At 36.5% G+C, this 21,921-nt stretch overlaps 1 protein-coding gene across 18 annotated transcripts in view; it reads right to left on the minus strand.

Moving 5' to 3' along the window:
- The window catches only part of fbrsl1 (fibrosin-like 1), a 312,510-nt gene extending 306,408 nt beyond the window's left edge, over positions 1–6,102 (minus strand). For 2 of the 18 annotated variants that reach the window (XM_051894129.1, XM_051894127.1), the window contains exon 1: positions 4,913–6,102. In XM_051894129.1, coding sequence (XP_051750089.1) covers positions 4,913–5,185 — 273 coding nt within the window. In that variant the 5' untranslated portion in view covers positions 5,186–6,102. The remainder of the gene's footprint in view (positions 1–4,912) is intronic. The other 16 variants (XM_051894131.1, XM_051894133.1, XM_051894135.1 and 13 more) reach the window with 13 other exon arrangements.
- Positions 6,103–21,921: the final 15,819 nt, after the last annotated feature.

The following is a 21,921-nucleotide window of genomic DNA, read 5'->3' on the forward strand; positions in this document are numbered from 1 at the left end:
TCATTTATAAAGAAAACATGCTCTAAGACACACACCGAGACCCAACATATGAGATTACAGTACACATAAACACACACACACACACACACACACACACACACACACACACACACTCATTACAACTGTGCCAACTAAGAAGCAATAATGTGCATGTACAAGTAGCGTTGGACAATATATTATAAATTGCCAATATAATCATGATGATTTTGCTTGCGATATTAAATAAAGCAACATTGTGAATATGGCAATGGTTTTAATATGCTTTTTATTTGACCATGTCTTTCCATGAATCTGTTTTAATTTTATGCAAAAATCTTATATGATTTCATACTTAAATAATGTAGACAGATTGAAATACTATATACTGCCTGGCCAAAAAAAAAAAAGTTGCTGTTTGGATTTTAATAGCCAAATACTTAAGAATCTACGAATGGATCATTATTACAGTGATTATTATGTTTCTAGCATGTTATGTTTGGCAACGGTTCTTTTAACCCTTAAAGATGGCGTGTGTAGCTTTTCATTTCTTAAATAATCATGTAGGAAGACACATCATGGCCATATTCCAGGATGACAATGTCAAGATTCACCAGGGTTTAAATTGTGAAAGAATGGTTCAGAGAACGTGAAGAATCATTTTCACACATGAATTATCACCTCTAAGTCCAGACCTTAATTTCATTGAAAGTCTTAGGATGTGCTGGAATAGACTTTACAGAGTGCTCACCTCTTGCATTGTCAATACGAGATCTTGACCAAAAATTGAATGAAAAATGTTTCTTCATGCTCCCTCTCAACAATTCTTTCACAATTTGAGCCTGATGAATCTTGACATTGTCATCCTGGAATATGGCCATGATACATCTTAATACATGGTTGTTTAAGAAATGAAAAGCTACACACTCCATATTTTAGGGTTAAAAGAACTGTTGCCAAACATATAACATGCTAGAAAAATAATAATCACTGTAATAATGATCCATCCATAGACTCTTAAGTATTTGCCTATTAAAATCCAAACAGTGACTTTTTTTTTTTTTTTGGCCGGGCAGTGTATTTTGTGATAACTTACATGAATACAAAGAAGTCAGTAAAATAAAGCAGCTTAAAGTCATCCCTTTGGTTACATTTAGGCCTTGTTTGAAATTTCTAGTCGACAACTCTGGATGTATAATGGTTTGAAACTTGTTTGGAGAAATGATGATTCATCAACGCCCAGAAACAGACAGAAAACCACAACCACAAACTCATAACCAAAAGCCCTGAAAACAAAAGTCAGAACAGGCTCCAACAAGTCAGAAACAAGTTTATAGCAAACACTTCCATGGTGTCAAAGGGAACTACATGAGTCAAAAATAAAAATAAAAATAAAAAAAAGAATTCATTCATATGCTCATAAATCATAGCGGAAAAATCTATCCTAAAAAAATTCAGTGCGCAAGTGTTTAACAGTAATAGTTTTCACTGAATGAGAAACTTGGACTAGAAGGTCTGCCTGTTTAAAAAGAAAACACTCTATTGCTTAATGAGCCACTTATGACTCTTCTCAATTTCTACCCCATTATTTTTATTGCAATTTTCAGAGGAGCACTAATGCTAGTCTGTCGTTTCTGTCTTCCCTGAACAGCTTTCTCAGCCAGCGGGTGCTTCATGGAGAAAAGAAAAAGAAAAAAAAAAAAACTAAATTGCTGGAAAATAGTACAAGTGGAAAATAAGGTGAATCAAACTCGGCCTTGAAAATGTTTATTGCTTACTGCTTACAGTCTTTCACAGAACATTGTGTTGACTAACGTGAAAGTCAAACAAATACTAATGACACACTACATGACCTCGATTAAATCTTTTAAACAGCATCTTAGATCACAGATTTCATTAACATGCACTTTTCTCCACCTCTTCATCTCCCACACTCACTCTCTCAAAGAGACAAACATGATAATCACTCAAAAATCACTGTCCAACACCCAACTACATCTTTCCACCCTCCTGTCTGAGACTTAATATATTTAGAACAATTATCAATAGCTTATAGGATCCTTTAGAGCAGCTAATGTGCAAGTGTGGACACCAGATGGTGGAGCTATTTTCTTTTATATTTCAAATTGAAAGATAAGTAGGCAATACGAAAACATCATGCTATCTAACATACGAACAAAAGTTCTTTATCATTCTCATTCCCTTAAAGAACTAAAATCACCATGGAGAGATGTCACATTCCAGTGCAACGCTAAAGGCACTTCGCAAAAATTCCTGAGCTTCCACTATGACATCATCAGCCTTGCCTTTGTTTTAACTATTAATTGTTTTTGTTTTTTATCTTTTCATCCTATAGTGAAGTCAAACCAATGGGTAAAACTAATAGTTCCAATGAGAACAAGCAGAGATCCGATCACTAAGCGGAAATGCAAATGAAATGCTTCAGGTTTACATAACAAAATTCCAACTTGTAACATTAAACCCAGAGAAATATATAACCATAAGGATCAACTGGATCCGAAAAGAGGATTTACATCCTGTATCCAGCACAACCACACACTCACACAATCCTCTTCATTCTCATGAGGGGGAAATAACTGCAGCATTCTTATCAATTAAGTACTTCATTACACAGGAGGACTTAAAGAGATGGGAGGCATTATGTAATTTTGCTAAAACACATCTCAAAGCTTCATATCCCACAGCTGACATTTAAATCATCCCTGAAAATTCATACACACACACACACACACACACACACAGGTAAGCAGATTCAGAAGCAAATCATTAAGTAGTAAACAAATGCATCTGGTGGATTTCTTTTCCTTTGCCAGATGGAGAGCTCTAGCCACTTAACTGTTCATCAGACATGCAAAACATGAGGAAAAGTTCAAAGAAAGAAGCATTTATCTGCAGTGGCCTGAATTACACTGCATGTGGGTGGATTCTCAAAAGGATCATGCCAACTAGAACATCTTAATACTTACACACACTGTTCATCATACTACAAACAACACATATGAACCAAACTGTAGACTCTGGGGCTTAGATCATCACTGTTTGTTGTCAAAAATGAACATGTTTATGAAACTGTAAGCACGCCAATATTAACCATGGTAGGGAATGCCTATTTATCAGGGTCAAATGCCTGAACACCTCTACAAAGCAGATAAATTACCACTCAATTATGTTAATGTTTAAATGAACACAAATCATAACACGTTCAATAAATCACTTGATCTTGAGAGGTACTATGACAACTGTTTTCACAGTCAATGTAGAAGCATATCTCAGTTTGTTTATGTGACTGAGCCCTGTTTTACAGTTCACCGGTCATGTTAGGCCAATGTCATTTGTTATGAATGTACTCACAATTGCTAGCCAATAAACCACCACTTCAGCTATACAACTCTCAGTCAAGGCTGTTTGCACAACACCCATGTAAAGCTATTGTTATTTCACTTGCCCTTATTAGCTTCTTTATCAGTACAACAAGTACAAACACACCACTTGATGAATCAATGATCCTGTCTGGAACACACACAAACACACTAAATAAAGACAGCCCACATTCAGTGTATGATGGTTCAAGTAAACCTTGAGACATAATGGCACTGCTGGTTTCTAACCTACATATAGGTCAATGGTGTGGTCAGGATCTAGGCTTTCAACAAATCTATTAAAATATAATACAAAAATAAGTAGAATACACCCATGATGAACTTGTTCACAATTTCTGAATTCAAAATATGGCAGTTTAACTGTCTGAACATTGAAAAAAGGTCACATTAAAAGACTGTTGGCATAATTGAATAATCACTGTAGCTATTTTGTGTTTAAATATTGTTATTAGGCTATTTGAACACTTTTGATAGCCAGATCAAAGTCAGTATAGGCAACCAACAAGGAAGGAAGGAGGGGAAAAAAAACAAATGATGAACTCTTTTTAGTCTCTCATAACTGTGTCAAGGTCATTAAGAAATATATATATCACATATTTTGATCTTTTATGGAAAAAAATGTGCATAGGTCAAATGAGTAAAAACATCTTGATATGAGCACACAAGGTGCAAATAACTTAGATTAGGGTCCAATTCTCACTATTAACTAACTATTAACTACGACTTTTGTCTCAAACTCCTAATTACTGCTTATTATTAGTTAGTAGGGTAGTTAAGTTTAGGATTAAGGGATGTAGAATATGGTGACGGAGAATACAGCATTAATATGTGCTTTATAAGTACTAACAAACAGTCAATATCCTAGTAATATGCATGCTAATAAGCAACTAGCTAATAGTGAGAATTGGACCCTCAACTAAAGTGTTACCAGTAACTTTAATAACTTGCAAAAATAACAAAATCTTGAAACAACTAAACTTTATCATCTGGGACAACAGTATCTGTCATACCAACAGTCATGAAAGGACTGCATGTCAACAGATTAGTGTCATTGACATTTACAGCTCCTCTATGGGCTACATAAAAAAAGCCCCCAAAACCATAAAAACCACAACTTCTCGATATGTCATGAATCATTTCAGCAGCATACTTCAACAGATGACAAAGTCAAGCCGATATTGTTTCTCTTGTTATTCAAACAGAAGCTTCAGAATGATTCACTGTACTTCTCAAAGTGACCTGTCAAACACTGACACGGTTCTCCAAGAGTGACAGCGCGAAACACCTAAAGCCGTGACCTCCATTACGTCACATGGGTGCTATCAGTGTGTTCTGTCATCATAAACGCTCACTGGCAAACGGAACTTCTGGAATGCGACACAGAGACAACACCAAACACCTGTTTAGCACCCTCAGAAGCGGTTATGTCATCACAGCCGTTCACAATCGTATAAAGAACAAAAAAAAAAAAACTTGAACCGTCGCCGCGGCCATAGGCGGTCGGACGTGTTCAGAATATTTAAACTGGTTCTTACCTCGAGACGGTCCAAACTGACGAAACTGGCTATAGCAAATCCATCAATAATATCCTCTTCCTGAGAACTAGACTCTCGTCTCTTCCTCCGGGGGGGTCGCGGGGTTCTGCTCGAGGATGTCGAGCGTGGCGGAGCGTTTTTACCGGGACTTCGCTCCCGTTCGGAACCAGACGAGGGGCTTCGATTGCGGGCTTCCCCGACGCGTGCCTCCCGTTTCCGTCCCCTCTCGCGCTGCGAACGGGATCTGCGACTCTGCTTCACTTTCCCTTCCATTTTAAAAACGGTGCGATGTCCTCCCCCCGCCCCCCCGTAAAAAGAAAAAAGAAAAAATGACAGTCGATCACGTAAAAACCAGTCGATTCCACACAATCAATAAAACACACCCATATAATACTGAAGCCTGTAAACAATTCACAGTATGACCTTGGATGTTAAGCTCCGTAATGTGATAAACAAACAAATGTGATCCATGCAGGTTGAGGCGTGTATATAATCCAAACCACAGCGTCACAGTATCGAAGCGCCTTGCTTCATTTAAACAGGTGCAAAATGGCTGTTTAATTACAGTAGCGTGAATTCCACGCGCACGGCAACTTTGTTGCAACGGCATACAACAACATCAGTGTTGTATATACTGCAGACCGCGCGCTGGATTCATGACGCTGGCCCTGCTTTAATTCTCACCCGATTCATGACCCACTGTGCCAGAAACAAAATAAATAGGCATCCGCGTGTTTGTCAAACAATTTAAAAATAGGAACTTATTGTATCGCCAAGTTTCAGCGTGAAGAGACGCCACGAAACCATCCGAGACAGCACGGTCCGCGTCAAGCTGAAAACGCTCTTATATCCCCCAAAGATCCTTCTTCAGCACACAACCCAGCAAAAACAAATCATATCCAACCAGGAAAAGAGTTCGTTATCCAGCAGAGAGTAAGTTGAACGCGTCCATTCCTGAACGCTGCCCGCGCGCTGCGGCTGAAGGGAAAGACGTCGGCGTGTTTGTCGGAATACGTGAAGCTTCGCTAAGTGGCTTTAAAGAGACAGCGGATGATTCACATCTCCTCTTCTCTCTGTTCTTGCTCGTCAGAAATCGCACTGCGAAGTGTAAATGCTCGGAGTCTAGCAAACTGACGTACTTCCGCCACTTCTGCGATTGCCAGAGGAAGTGAGCTGGTTTATTATATTACTCCGATGAACTTATTTTTTCGTGGCATGTCATTTGCAGGGTGTTTGTCGTCTGTGAGAGACGCGCAGTTAGCGAGCTGTCAGCGGCCAAATGCGCATCAGTGCAGGGCAGGCAGCTTCAAAAGCCCACACAGATCTCAGTAGCCCAAACCCTCTCCCCCATTAGAGCACACAGTGAGAGCTTGTGCATCATCTGCCTCAAATGGTCTGTCTACTGCTGTAGTCTGATAACCTTCAACCTAGGCATTAAAAGGAAATTATAAAATAAATCTGTCACCTCATTTGAGGCTCAGAGTATATCTATCTATCTATCTATCTATATCACATTTGCTTTAGTGTTTGCACAACAGACTTAAACTTTGTGCAATCATGTAATTAAACTATTTTAAAACCAGTAAGTTCTGATTAACTGTGAGTCTGTACACAACTCATTCATCACATTGACAAGCCCAGTTTAGATTTGTGGACACAAAGCTCAAGGGAGGAAACTCATGAGATACTTCAAGCCACACTCACCACACACAGTCCTCAGGGAAGGCATTACTATAACAGCAGGAGTTAACGGTGGTCTTTGGACTCACTAAAGTGCCCACAATTACACATCAATGATTTATTCAGGGGAATACCATTATTTTCGGCTCAATTGTTGTATATGAATGAAATAAAAGTGCAAATACATAACTTAAACAGGGGCAAATTGCAGGCAAAGCAATGAATAAAATATAATATACAAATATAACAAAAAAAAACATATATATTTATATTAATCATGTATATTACTGAAATGTAAATACTAATATAAAATGCATGTAAACAGCACAAATGTTTTCACAGCATAAGTGCACTTAAAATAAAGCAGACACTTGTCAGTACAATTCTTTGCCATTTACTGTCATCACAATTTGTGCTGATCGTTCATTCTCAAGCACTTCTTGTAAACCTGCATTTAAGTGCACATGATGTCATGTAGCCCCAGAAACATAAACTGTGGCAACAGGTCAGAGTGTGTTTTTATTTCACCTCTGCAGTCTGGGTCTTAGCTCACTTTTCCATATAATAATTCAACGTTCTGTCTGCAGTTATAGGCTCTTAGACACCGTGAGGTTGCCTTAAGGCAGCAAGTGAGCATCTGTCCTCTAGAGAACACACACACACACAATCTCAAGATCATCCAAGTCATCCAGACTTATAAATGATTTATTTTACACCCCACTCTTGCAATAATGTGCAGTGCTATCAGAACTACATCACCGTGGGCTTGTTCAGTCCATCCATCCATCCATCTATCCATGCATCCATAGACAGAAAGAATGATATATGGAAATAAATAATGGATTCATCCATCCATCTCTCTCTCTTTCTCTTTCTTTCTTTCTTTCTTTCTTTCCATCAATTAATTCATCCAGAAAGAACGAAAAATTTAAATAAAGAACAGATGCATCCATCCATCCATCCATCCATGCCAAGTCAAGTAATCCCTCCAGTATTTTTTTTTCTTTCTATTCCATTTCTATCCATCCCTAGACAGAAAGATTGAAAAATGGAAATAAAGAACGGATCCATCCATCCATCCTTCTTTTTTCTCTATCCATTCATCCATCCATCCATCCATCCATCCAAGCCAAGTCAAGTAATCCCTCCAGTCTCTTTCTTTCTTTCTCTTTCTCTCTTTCTTTCTTTCTTTCTTTCTTTCCCATTTCTATTCATCCCTAGACAGAAAGATTGAAAAATGGAAATAAAGAACAGATCCATCCATCCATCCATCCATCCATCCTTCCTTCTTTTTTTTCTCCATCCATCCATCACTTACTTTCTTTCTATTATCTACCTTTCTATCTACCCATCCATTAATTCATCCAGAGAAAGAATGAAATATTGAAAAAAAGAACAGATCCATCCATCCATCTAAGTCAAGTAATCCCCCAGTCTTTCTTTCTTTCTCTTTCTTTCTTTCTTTCTCTTCTTCCATCCATCCATCCATCCATGCCGAGTAAGTCAAGTAATCCCTCCAGTCATGTAATCACTATGTTCAAAATGTCTTGGTTACACTAGCAAAAGGTCAAACTCTGCTGGACTGTATGGGTGAATTGGAAATGGAGTGTGGGCAGGGTAAGGAGATAGTAGTGGGTGTATAAGCTATATATCATTATCACTGAGGAAATATAAACTGAATGTGAGATTGCCTCTATTTAAAGAAAGACAGTGGAAATTATTAGAAGAGGTTTGAAATTGAAACGGAGTTGAATTTAACTGAATGCATCACCCTAAATTAGATTAGTCATTCACTGAAATGAAATGTGAAAAGGTATACAGTAAATGTCAAAGTAAATGCCAAATAAAATGTGAATACAGGTTTCTTTTTTTCTTTCTTTCTTTCTTACCTTTAATAATAGTGTTACTCACAAACCGCAATGCATTTTGACTAATCTTTTCTCAAAGTCACATAGTCAGGATCAGTCAAAGGCTTAGCTCAACATTTTTGAAGAAATTCAGAAATGAGTTCTATTGATTTTTCGCCTCCCCGCACCTTCAAGCTAAACTAACATCCCGACAGACTGTGTTATGTCAGTTCAGCTTTTCTTTAAAGATATCTGCACAAATCAATAAGGCTTTGGCTGAGAATATACAGTAGATCCCTGCGAGAAGTGTGGACAAATTCAACATACCTTGGCTTTTGATTGATTCTGTGGAACATACTGATGCTTATCCTCTTAACAGACTGTGCGGTGCTTTCTCTGATAACCATTTGTATTTTCCTTGATAACAATCTGGCAAGTCAGAGCCTGAAATCGGAGTCGGCGCAAATGTGATGACTAAACGCTGGGAGCATTTCATCCGTGATGATCTCTAAGGAGAATGTCAAAACATGATGCCCATCCTTTCTCCCTGGACGGCCCCTGTAATTGCTTCTTAAGAAAACAGTGGAACTGACAGTAGCAACATTTTCTCACACATTTCACAGTTCAAGCAAAGAGACAAAACCACATATAAACACACTTAAGGTGATACAAAGACACTGCATGTACTGAGTGAGAGTGTGAAGAGAGAAAACCAGCCAGACAGAAATTCAGAGCCAAGCCAAGGAGACTGCAACTGAAAACAAGTGGCTCTCCTAACTAGATCGGGTAAATACATTTTATCTGGCGTTTTATAAATTTCATGACATTTTCAAACACTTACCATGTGCATGTGTGAGCAAAAGTATGTTGTTTCCAAATATTACTGTGGCTATGTAAATTTAGGTAAATGGAAATATCAGCTCAGTGAAACGATCTCTGGAAGGGCTTGTCTTATCAAAATATAAATATCAGTGGGACTAGAAATAGAGAACAGGTTAGCTGCATGACTGACTGAATCTGATTAAGCTCCTTAGAATTAAACTCTTAAAACCAGTGTGTTCTGGTACTAAAAATATACACACATCTGCAACAAATGCAGTTAAAATGAAAAAAAGGTCTAATGTCTAACTCTAATGTCACAGAATAACAACTAAATGGTGTGACGCAATAGCGTCAACTATATTAGAATTTTGTGATTGATGCTAGTGACAGCTGACGTATAATATAAGAGCACCCCAAACTACATCCACTTACAGTATCAGAAAGGAACTTCTTAAGCCAGCAAATTGCTGGAGATAATTTGCTGGCATTCTGACGCTGGATTCTGTTCATGAATGACTTCTAAGCTGAATAATGCTGTTAAACGTATAGAAAGCTTGTATGTCGGAGCACTGGCGCAGATGGTGGTGCTTTGGTCCTACCATTTGAAGAGCTGCTGTTCTTGTAGGGAACCCATTTTGAATCTGGCCTAGGACATTTCCCAGTCTTGTTCTCCCCTCTCTGTCATTTCCTGCCAGTTCCTGTAAAATAAATGCAATTAGTATGAAAAAGAGCATGTATGTGTGAAAGCATGTCATGAACAACACCCATGGTTCCTCTGCTAAGACACATGTGAGAACTGGCTTCATACATCTATAAATGTATGCACTCTAAAAATATATCCACTCAAAAAAAAAAAAAAAAAAAGTCAACAATATCTCAAAAGAGCTTCATATATTTTTAGATGTATGAAGTCAATTCTCAAGAGTCCTAACAGAGGATTTACGCATTCAATTGCATCTTCATATTTATAATATTACAAAAGATTTCTATTTTAAATAAATGCTGTACTTTTGAACTTTCTTTTCATCCAAAAAGAAAAACACAGATTCCATAAAAACATTAGGCTGCAATATTGTTTTCAACATTGATAATAATAAGAAATGTTTCTTGAGCACCAAATCAGCATATTAGAATGATTTCTGGAGGATCATGTGACACTGAAGACTGGAGTAATGATGCTGAAAATTCAGCTTCGACATCACTGAATAAACTACATTTTAAAACATATTCAATAGAACAGCTATTTTAAGTAAGGAATAATTGACTCCAGGCCGTTGAATTCTTAGAAAATAATGCACACCCGAGGTGGTAATGAGGCCACGACGCGCCGCATTACAAGGTGGTGTGCATTATTTTCTAAGAATTCAACGGCCCGGAGTCAATTATTCCGCTTATACTACGGTTACCATTTCGGTTGTATTTCAAGACATTTGTCAGGTTTTTGTCCTTAAAACACTCTTGTGTGGGGGACTAATTTCTTACGCATCTCATCCCAAGCCTCCGTTGCTAATTCCAGAACTAGTAACGAAGGATTCAGCATTGATAGCAGAATAATACCGTTTATACAGTTATTAACGCAGGTTAGAGAGAAACAGAGAGAGAGAGAGAGAGAGAGAGAGAGAGAGAGAGAGAGAGAGAGAGAGAGAGAGAGGGAGAGAGGGAGGGGGGGCATTCCTATGTGGTTTGCATTTGTGAATTAGCCTACCTGATCTGTCGGCAACAGTGTCTCTACTAATAGCGAAACTATAAGTTTATCTCAAGAACCGCATAGTTATTACCTCGCTGGTGAGAAATGTCATGTATCTTTTAAGTTGCTAAACTATTTTACTGATTAATTCGTCAGAGCAGCGTGACCAAACGTTTGTGCGAGAGTGTGTGTCTGTACTATATTAGCCTAGGTGTGTACGTTTGAAAGAGAGAAAGAGCGCGAGAGAGTGTGCGCTTTCAGGACACAATAAAACGTATTTTGTGGCAATAAACCATGACAATAATTTGTCATCCTTTTGTTTCCTATATTTATTTGCTTGGTCGGTGTCGTTGTGGGTTTTGGTTCTTTTGCGGTTGTACGCTGTAAGGACCTATTGAGATAACTGAAAACATTTGGCAAAGTAATATGGAACTGCAATGCGGTCAAGACCTGCCTAGAACTACTTTAGCCGTGCGTTTCCCTGAAAATAATTGCACACCTTAGAACGTTGGTCAACCAATCAGATTCGAGCATTCAACAGACCCGTAGTATAAATTGAAATATTTCACAGCATTACAACATGTTATTACTGTATATCACAATATTTAATTGGCTTAATTAACTTTACTCAATCACCCAAGGGAGTGCTGCTATCAACCAATGTTGATGATTTCAAAACGACAAAATCCGTCTAATAGACTGTCACTATGCTAATTCGTAGCACCGAAGTATAAGCACTCAATTAAAGTTCACATCTCAACATAGAGAAGACAAAAGACTCGGCTACAACCTAACTTCAGAGAAACCTTACAATCACACAGAGGAATTCTGGCCCTCTGTACATCAGTTCGGGTTCTCTTCTATCCTGTGCACAACAGCAATTCTGCTGTAATAAAGAGAGGATGTGACAGAGGTGTGTGAACATTGCAGTGCTTTCACAGAACAGAGATGAGAATGGCCTCTGACTGTCCTCCCAGTGGGGTTCCTCAGTCTGGCATTCTGTGTCTCTGTCTTGCTTTCTTTCTCTCTTTTTCCTTTCTCACTCTCTCTTGCGCACAGACACTCCAAGGCCTCTTTAGTTAAAAACATGTTTCTGTTATCTGGTATCAAATGCACATCATGGCAGCCTTCCTGCATTCAGCCCAGCATTTGCTTTGATATTTGTGTCACATGCTGGGTCTCTCACAGAAAGTCTTGCTTTTCAACATTTGTGTAATTCATAATTCCTTTACCCTCCTCCGTCTATCTCGAGACACTAAACCCACGCTGCTTTCTCAAGGTGAGTGAGTGTATTTGCTGTTTTCTTTATGAACACCAGGAATTTAATAATGTCCTTTCACTTCCCAGCTGAAATCAAATTTTCAGTGAATATTTCACTAAAATAGGATGACCACTCTGTTGAAGAACAGTTCTAAGCCATCTTACACTTGTTAGAAGATGATAGCTGGTCTGATGGCTGGTATTAAATGGGGTTTTTGGCATATTTCAAGCTGGTCTGGTAGCTAAATACCAGTTTGGTCAAACAGACTAGGAAACTAGCTTAAACCAGACATCCAGTTTAGGCTGTCTTAAACAGGTTTTCCCCCTCCAGGACTGTTTTCAGGAATAGTCTCCAGTTTGCGGTTTCCATGCTTTTTGGGGACTTTCCATAGACATAATTATTTTTATACTATATAAACTGTATATTCTATCCCCTAACCCCTAAACATAATCCTCAAAAAAAAAAAAAAAGCATTTTCACATTTTCAAAAAAACATCATTTAGTATGATTTATAATCTGCAAATCTTACTAAATTGTGGGACCCCCCATTATATAGGCTTATATATTAAATAACAGTACACAAAAATGACAGTTTGGTACGTACCTTGGTTTTGAAGCCACGGTTCAGTACAGGTTCAGTACAGCAGGGTGAGAAAACTAAAAAAACTTTTTTTTTTTTAAACTGGTTTACCGAACACGCTTTGTCTCTGTATTCAAATTCATTCAATTATAATTACAATTTTCTTATTAATTACAATATTAAAGGTTACAGTTAACAACAGAGCTAGGGGAGCCCAAACTATTAAATTCAGTTGCTAATTATTTTTAGACATAATCATCAACACTCAATAATAATATTAATAATAATAATAAAATGTATGTTAACATGTAAATTGCACATAAGGTAGTTTTTTGCATTAACTTCTATATCTAATTATAAAATTATATTTCTCCAATTAGTTGAAATATAATGATTTACACAGTGGCTGTCATAACTTGTTTTCATGATTTATTTAAACATATATTAAATAATTAACACACCATTAACAGGTTAAGTAAAATATAATTAATATATATGCTCTAATATAGAGCATATATTTAGCGAAAGAGTTACACAAACTAACACGCTGTGAAATTCTTTCCGCAGTTGAAACAGACTGAGCGATTAAATGAGACATGATACGTTTCAGTAAGTTGTACTGTATCTTTCAACATACCTTCAGATGTTTATTCATGTTCATTCTGTAACTAGTAATGAAGAGAAAGAGATGATCGCGTTCACTCGCACTCCGCGCTGCCGCTTGAACTGAGGCCACATCAAAAAGCGTAAAAACGGCATTTATTGTTTGAATTTCATGATAAAATCAACAGAATTTGAAAGATGACACTTCGTTTCTTATCGAAAGTAACAAAACACAGAGCTTATTGCGATTATTGGTGGTTAATGCTGGTTAAAAGTGGTTAGGCTTGTAATGCATTGCCGCACGCGCCCCCTTCTGGATTGGAGTGTGGATCGCCTGTGACTGACTGTATTCATCGACTAACTGCATGAACCGAACACTGCATGAACCGAACAGTATAATGTGTATATATATATATATATATATATATATATATATATATATATATATATATATATATATATATATAAAAAAGAAAAATGCCTAAATGATAATATAGCACACATAGCCTACTGTTGTATTATTAATCACGTTCTGACATATTTAGCTAGCAAAGCTAATGTTCATGTAGGCTAGTTAACATAGTTCGTATTGAACACCTCCAGACAGCACCAGCAAATAATTGTTTCCCCACAAAAAAAAAAGAAAGAAAGAAAAAACAGGTAGTAATAATCCAACAGAAACCAAACATATATGAAACAATTGCATCTGGAGAGTGGCTCCATTGATCCCTGCGCACAATGTATTGGTTTAATTAAGAGAAGCAGTGTCCTTGCTAATTGATTCCTTGCCTGTGTGAATTACCTACACGCAAAACAACCGGTGACTAATGACCCATGAAAATCTCGCTTTTACGAACTGGACACACTGCAAGCCAAACTTCCTCCACAGCTGACCGGCTCCCGCCACATTTGTGAGGATTACTGAGCTCTTAGCGAGACCCGCTCTCCGCGATCAATCCCCCCCCGTACAGTGCTAAAGGCTCTCATCAATTATGAATCAATCAGGGAGAGGGTGAAGCTACCATTGATCTGCAGAGAGAGAGAGAGAGAGAGAGAGAAAGAGAGAGAAGCAGTGTGCACCAGCATGCTTTATAACTGATAAAGCAGGTGTTGATTTTCCCAAAGCTTATTAATGATCAAATTATTCCTCATGCTTTTGTTTATGTGAAGTCTCAGTAGAGAGGAGGGAAAGACAATAACTCAATTGCTCATTTCCAAGTCTTGTGTAAAGAGAGCAGGTTCATTACCAGAGTCATAAACCAGGGCCACTGGGTCCAATGTTTCCTCAAAAAAACCTGAATGAAAATACAGTATATAAAGTAATGATATGAAATATGAAACATGAAATCCAGCAGTATGTAAAGCCAGTGGCAGTCTGTGTGGAATAAACATTTTGAGGTACAAGACTGTATGGAAGCCCATTCCTGCAAAAAAAAAAAAAAAAAAATCATATTACAATTATGACAAACTCATAATTATGACAAAAAAGGCCAAAATTATGAGACACAAGTCATAATTATGAGATAAAAAGTCGAGATTGACATAAAAAAGTTGAAATTTTGAGATATGAAATGATTAGATAAAAAAAAACACTGAAATAGTCATAATTGTCCACTTCTTGTAATAATTAATAACTTTTTATCTGATAATTTTGATTTAGTATAATTTTTGACTTAGTATGCCTTTTTACCTCAGATATATGACATAAAAAGTCAAACTTATGAGATGTCATAATAAATGATTTAACAAAGAGTGATTTTTTTTTTCTTATGTGGCTGAAATGGGCTTACACAGGAAAGTGAAAAAAATTACTTATTTTAATAAGTTATTAATCTTATTAATCTGCTGTAACCCTGGCCAACTTTAATCACCTCAAGAATAAGGACTTCTCTCATAATTAATCGCATCTTGTTCTGCATAAACAACCAATCATTTTGAGAGAATCTTTTAAATCAATCAGCTTTCAGTATCACTTAGCGCATCATCAGCAGATGAAGAGAGACTTCAATTTAGCCAAATTACTTCTGTAATTAATAAAAGATCTCTAAACAAGTGAAAATTCAAGCCAGACATATATAAATTTAATATAATAAAGAAGCGAAGGATAATTAAACTTGCAGTGTTTACAGACTGTATACTTAATTCAAAAAAATTCTAACAGAATTTTCATAATAAATAACAGGAAAATAACAGCAAGTAAAGGCTACACAAAATATTCTTGTAATTATATTATAGTGGATATTGTTCTTGTAAAATCTGTTTTCTTTGTTGTATCTCAATTGTAAAGTGTCCATAAGCTATCAAAGGCGCTATATAAATTAAACCTGCTATTATTATTATATTAAAAATGCATTAAACCAGGTGAGATTTAATTTTAACAACTGGTAAGTTATTATTAATATTATAGCATTGGCTGCTTAATTGTTTCTAAGGTAATAATAAGGGTGGTAAATATAAGGTAGCCCTTTTCCTGCTTAAACATACACTCCCATGGACACTTTCAAATGGAAATGGCCTTTTGGGTTTGGTTTTATCAGTCATCAAGACTCCGAGAACATCTCAGGTGTCTGATCGTTTGTGTGTCAGTGTGTGCACACCCGCAGTACAGCGGTTAGCCACAGGAAGTTACAATAATAACAGACCAAACCCACCACACTGTCACGTTCACTGCAACTCATCACTACAGCATTGCTGGGATTCTGCAGGGGAGTCATGGAAACTGCTCTGACACCACTGCGCTCTGTTCTCCTCTCTGGGACTTTCTCACCATCTTTGTAGACCTGTGTTGGTAAAATAAGAGTGGCGTGAAAGTGAAGTCATGTTGCCGTAAGAGATTGTGCAGGGTTTTGAACTGAGACATGCTACAGGAAATGATAGATGACACCTCACAAGCTGCAGGTCACAGGTCAAGTGTCTGACTCATTCCACTTCAGTGACTGAGACACATGCACTTTGAAACCTTTGTTATACTGTACATATGCACTGAATTTCAAAGCTTACTTTGGTGTTTACACATGACTTTAATTGTAGATGGATATTTACCACCAAGTCTCACGTAGCCGACTGTCATAATGTGTAGTCCACATTGCAGCTTGTTCTGGGCATGAACTGCCTAATTAAACAGGAAGTAGGGCTTCCGTGACACATTTTGACTAGTTGACTAGTCTGTGGATGAATGTGTGACAATATAGCATGCAGAAAGTCTGATGCAACTTGAATGTTAATAGATTTATTCTGCTTGCTTTGTTATAAATAGTGCAAAAAAACAATCATGCAGCCATTTCGGTCAGTGTTTGGATGATACTTGATTTGTTTTAGGGCAGTTTGCAAGAATTTTGGTTCCAGACCATCGTAGATCTTTGCTTATAGTGTGCTTTGTAAACACAAAATGTCCCAGGTTTACTTCACTTTCACTTTTGCATATGTGGTCACTACACAGAGTTTATATTAACAAATGTGAACTCTGGGGCATTTAAATAAATAAATAAATAAAAATAATAAACAATATGAAAAGAAACTTTTTTTTTTGTAAACTGTCAACATCAAAATGCAATAAAAGCAAAATTAGTTAAAACTGTTAAAAGTTACAATTAAAAAAATAAATAAAAAAATTGTCTTATAAAACAAGTACAACTGAAGTCATGTGATCCACAACTAGTCGACAGAGACCCAAGGCATTGACAACAGAACTAATGCTGTATTCCAGACAGATGGGTTTTTCCTACCTCTTCTTGGAAAAAACATCTGGAACGCCACTTAAAGTGGGACACTCGACTTCTGAACTCGAGGTACATCGATCAACCCCGACCTCAGCGAGACGCGTAATTTGACGTCACTTCCAAGATGTCAGCTGCTTCTAATGAGCATAAACGTAAAAACAAAGTTTAACATTAGACATTAAGCTTATGTAATGATACCTTCGTTTTTGCCTTTCGTCAGCGCTTTTCAAAGCGATTATGTTATTTATTTTTATTCTGTTTTTGCCATAAATGACCCAAAAACACGATATGCTCTCCTTGTGTCGTGGCAACATCACATCGTCAACACGTGAACGTGACGTGTGATTGACTGAAACACACTAAGGTCTGAAGTGGTACATTTAATTTGGGATATTCCCACGTAAAACCTAATCTGGAACGCAGCATAATTAACAAGTCAGCCATACCTAACAGGAAGAGGCCATTTGACTGTGAAGTGACTAAGCACTTTGAGGGGTGTGTAAATCTGAAATCAGATATTCTGGAGAGAAAAAAAAAAAAAAAAAAACACTACAGCAATACACAACTATTTTCAAGGATATCTTGTTAATGTGCTGCAAAGTGTCTCAAACAAAACTCTAGATCAGGGGTGTCCATTCCTGCTCTTGGAGGGCCAACATCCTGCAGAGTTTAGCTCCAACACACTTGCCTGGAAGTTTCTATGCTGCGTTCGAAATCGAATACTTCCCTACTATATAGTATGTGAAAATGTAAGCCAAAAGAGTAGTATGTCCAAATACATAGTAGTTGATAAACAGTAGGTGAAAAGTCCCCTTCTGCCGAGATTCTGAAGTGTAGGTCACGTGACAGTAACAACATGGAGGATTTAGTACATCCAAATTTCATTCATATTACCCATATTCATACTATATAGAGCATACTTTTTTAACAGTCGTGAAGTAAATTTAAATTCAAATGTAGTACCTACTCAGTTTTGGACACAACGCTAGTGAGTCTGAAGGCCTTGACTGGCTGGTTCAGGTGTGATTAGGGTTGGAGCTGAACTCTGCAGGACACCACTGTCTAGAATACTCCCCTAGAATATCTTTTAAAGATTCAACACCATGAACCTCACAAAAACTGTGTAAAAATCCAGTATCTAGGTCTTTGTCAGAAGCAGTGTAGTGTCCTGGGAACCAGCACACTGAAACCTGCACACACAGACTCCTGGAAATAAAATCAGACAATCAGGGTACGCTTACACAACAAGTTTTTTGCATACAGACGACAACGTTATCAAAACAAATGAATATCGCACGACATCACCGTTTTCATTCGTGTTTTTTTAGTTTACACAGAGACGATGACAATGGCAAAAATGCATAAAAAGATTTCCATTTTTAGTTGAAAACAGTGTCATGTAAACGGCCCCTCAGTTTGAAACTTATTTTTATTGTGCAATATGCATCAAATAGCCATTTATTAAAATACTTTCACCCTCTAGGAACAGAGCTTGAACAGTGAAGGCCAAATGTGCCAGATCAGCCATGTTATTATATGGCAAAAGATTCTGCTTTGTCTGGCATGTGTAAAAAAGTCACCTTCAGTGAGTGTCCATCTGTCCCTCTCCAACACTCAGGTTAGAGAATATACACAGATATGCACATGTCTATATGAGTTATGGTGTGTTAAGTATGCTGAGTGTTTATCAGCAGGCATTTGAACTCTCCTGCCCTTCCTGGAAGCAAGCCACAGAGTGAGACCAGTGTAAAATCTCAGATTCATGAATTATAGAGCAACTTGAGCTTTAAAAGAATGCTGACTTGTTAGACTTTGATGCAGCATAAACACATCAAGAATAGGACAAACTGAACCAGAGTTTAATGAATTCCCTGTAAACCTGCAGTATCGTCTGCAGGCCGTGTTCCTATCGGCCTCTGCGCTCCAATGAGAAAATGATTTATACGTGTTTAGATTTTGCTCCCGAGGCTCAGTGCTTTGGGTTTTTTCTGTTTGTTTAAGGTGACGTCATGTCACAGCGATTAAAATGAACTTTGATCTTCAAAGTATCCTGGGAAAAATGGGCAGAGGATTCATTCTAAGAAATGTGGAAAACAAGCTGTTTGAAAACAAGATAAACTGAATACCTTTAATAATTTTAATTAAACATGAGGGTAAAAAAAAAAAAAGTGAAGTGGTCTTTTCATCTGACATTCCATGGATTCCTCAGTTAACATGATTTTGATCATGAGAACTATTTTCACATTATATACACTAAGCCTTTTTATAATCGGATAGCTATCCATTTAATAAGAATTGTACATTTTATTGAATTATGAAAGTATGAAAGAATTCATTATATTACACGAAAATAATTTTTTTCATCCTAAACTTTTGAACCATAGTGTATATGGTTGTATATATATATATATATATATATATATATATATACTGTACACACACACGCTGTAAATACTCTATATACATAATATACTGTATAGAGTAGCGTGTGTGCGTGTGTGTGTTTGTGTATACACATAGGACACATTAAATTGATCAAAAGTGACAATAAAGATATTAATGTTAGAGTAATGATGCTGAAAATTCAGCTTTGCCAAAGTAATAAATTAAAATATATAGGCCTATAAAATAGAAAAAATATATTAAAAAAGCAAACAGTTATTTTATATTGTAATAATATTTCAAATAATATTTATTTTATTTTAATAATAATAATAATAATAATAATAATAAAAAAAACTTTCAATTTGAGTCTCACATACTATATATTTTTGACCAATATATGCATCCTACAGCTGTGTTAGCTATGCATTCTAATGATTTGGGAGGAATGCTGCAGAAAATGAATGGCGAGCATTATTTACAAGCAGTTAATTGAATAGCAAAAATCCATGCAGTAATGTGTGTTGCTGTAACACCCAGTAGTGCTGGCTCAGTGCCTGACCGAAAATGCCAGAACAGTAAATTGTCTTTGTGAGTACTATGAGTGTGTATGTGTGTGTGTGTGTGTGTTCTTGCTCTGTAGTGTTATTTAAATAAGAAGAGTGGCTGTGCTTTGGAAAGTTACTGGCTGTGATTAACGATTGTACAGATGGTTTGCAGCTACCATTTACCATGGGAATTAACCCCAATATTTACAATAGAGAGAGTGTGAACACCCTCGCGCATACACACAAATGAGTGTTTGATAGCTTAACGAGACGTAACATGCTTCTCTGCAATGCTACCTCCTGCTACCTGTGTACACACACACACACTTAGCTATGTAAATGGTGACCTACCATATGACCGCTCATGTTTGAATTATTTAATTTATTATGAGTCACTTTTCCAAGTAAGGACATCCCTAAATGTCCCCAAAGTACGATTAAGCTCACTTCCGGAAACAAAGGATAGCATACAGCATACACATTCATAAAACACATGCACAGAGTCATAAAAAGATTATCCCTCAAATGTCAAATTGTAAAAACATTCTTCATACATCCATAAACTGTTGATAATCTCAGTAAATATTTCAAATTGGGGAACGTAGCGCAGCCTTTTAGTAGATTAAATGTTTAAAAGTTTATTTAATTATTAAGTGTGAAATCTAAAGTTTGTTAAATGATATATGACAAAAAAAAACAACATCTAACAGCAGATTTACACTACTGCAATAAAATAATTATTTGATCACTAAGTTAATTTCAACTGTCTTTTACAACAGTAAACAGCCCTCCAACTATAATAATTTGTGTATATTATTTGTGTATATTAACATGTCTTAATATATACAAATGTGTACGTCATGAATCAAACATCCTGTGCGAACATAATTTGTTCCGTTTACCCTTCAGTTTTTTAGATTAATTAATGGCGATAATTCAAGATATACATTACCATTCAAAAAGTCTGTGGTCAGTAAGATTTTTTTAAAGAAATTAATATTTTTATTAATCAAGGGTGCATTGAATTGATCAATAGTGATAGTAATACATTTATAACATTTACAAATAAATGCTGTTTTTTTTTAAACTTTCTACTGATCAAAGAAGCAAAAATATCAAGCAGCACATCTGTTTTCAACACTGATAATAATAAATGTTTCTTGAGCAGCAAATCAGCATATCAGAATAATTTGTGAAGGATCATGTGACACTGAAGACTGAAGAAATGATGCTGAAAATTCAGCTTTGTCACCACAGGAATAAATTACATTTTAAAATATATTAAAATACAAAACTGTTCACAATATTATGGTTCTTACTGCATTTTTGATGGAATAAATGAGATAATAGACTAAAAATCTTACCGACCCCAAACTTTTGAACGATAATGTATTGCAAATCAAAATGCATCTGCAAACAAATAATGCTAGATCTTTTTGTAACCATTTTAAATTTAAATTAACTTAAAAATTCAAAATAATAATTCCAAAACAGCATGTGTATTGTTTTAAAAATGTAAAAAAAAAAAAAAAAAAAAAAAAAATTAATGCGATTTATTTGTTGTCTAATGAAATTACATACATTTTAAAGTTTGTCTAAATACTTTTTTTGGCCCACTGTGTAATATTATATAACAGAATAAGCCTGTAAGAATCTGAATCACCATTAAAAGTCTTTTAGTCTAGGATTCAGGTTCAAGGCTTAATCTGCGTCCAGTTGAAATGTAGTGTACTTGTACCCCTTCACTCCGCTGTGGTTACCGCCTGACGGTGAGGAATCACTGGGCCGCTCTCGTCTGTTCGGCCCCATTGTTCAAGCCAATAACAGCACACTGTGCAAATCTCATCAGCCTGTTTCCTGCTTCTGGCTCGTAGCTCCTG

Source organism: Ctenopharyngodon idella, chromosome 5 (genome assembly GCF_019924925.1).
Source record: "Ctenopharyngodon idella isolate HZGC_01 chromosome 5, HZGC01, whole genome shotgun sequence".
NCBI classification, from domain to species: Eukaryota; Metazoa; Chordata; class Actinopteri; order Cypriniformes; family Xenocyprididae; genus Ctenopharyngodon; species Ctenopharyngodon idella.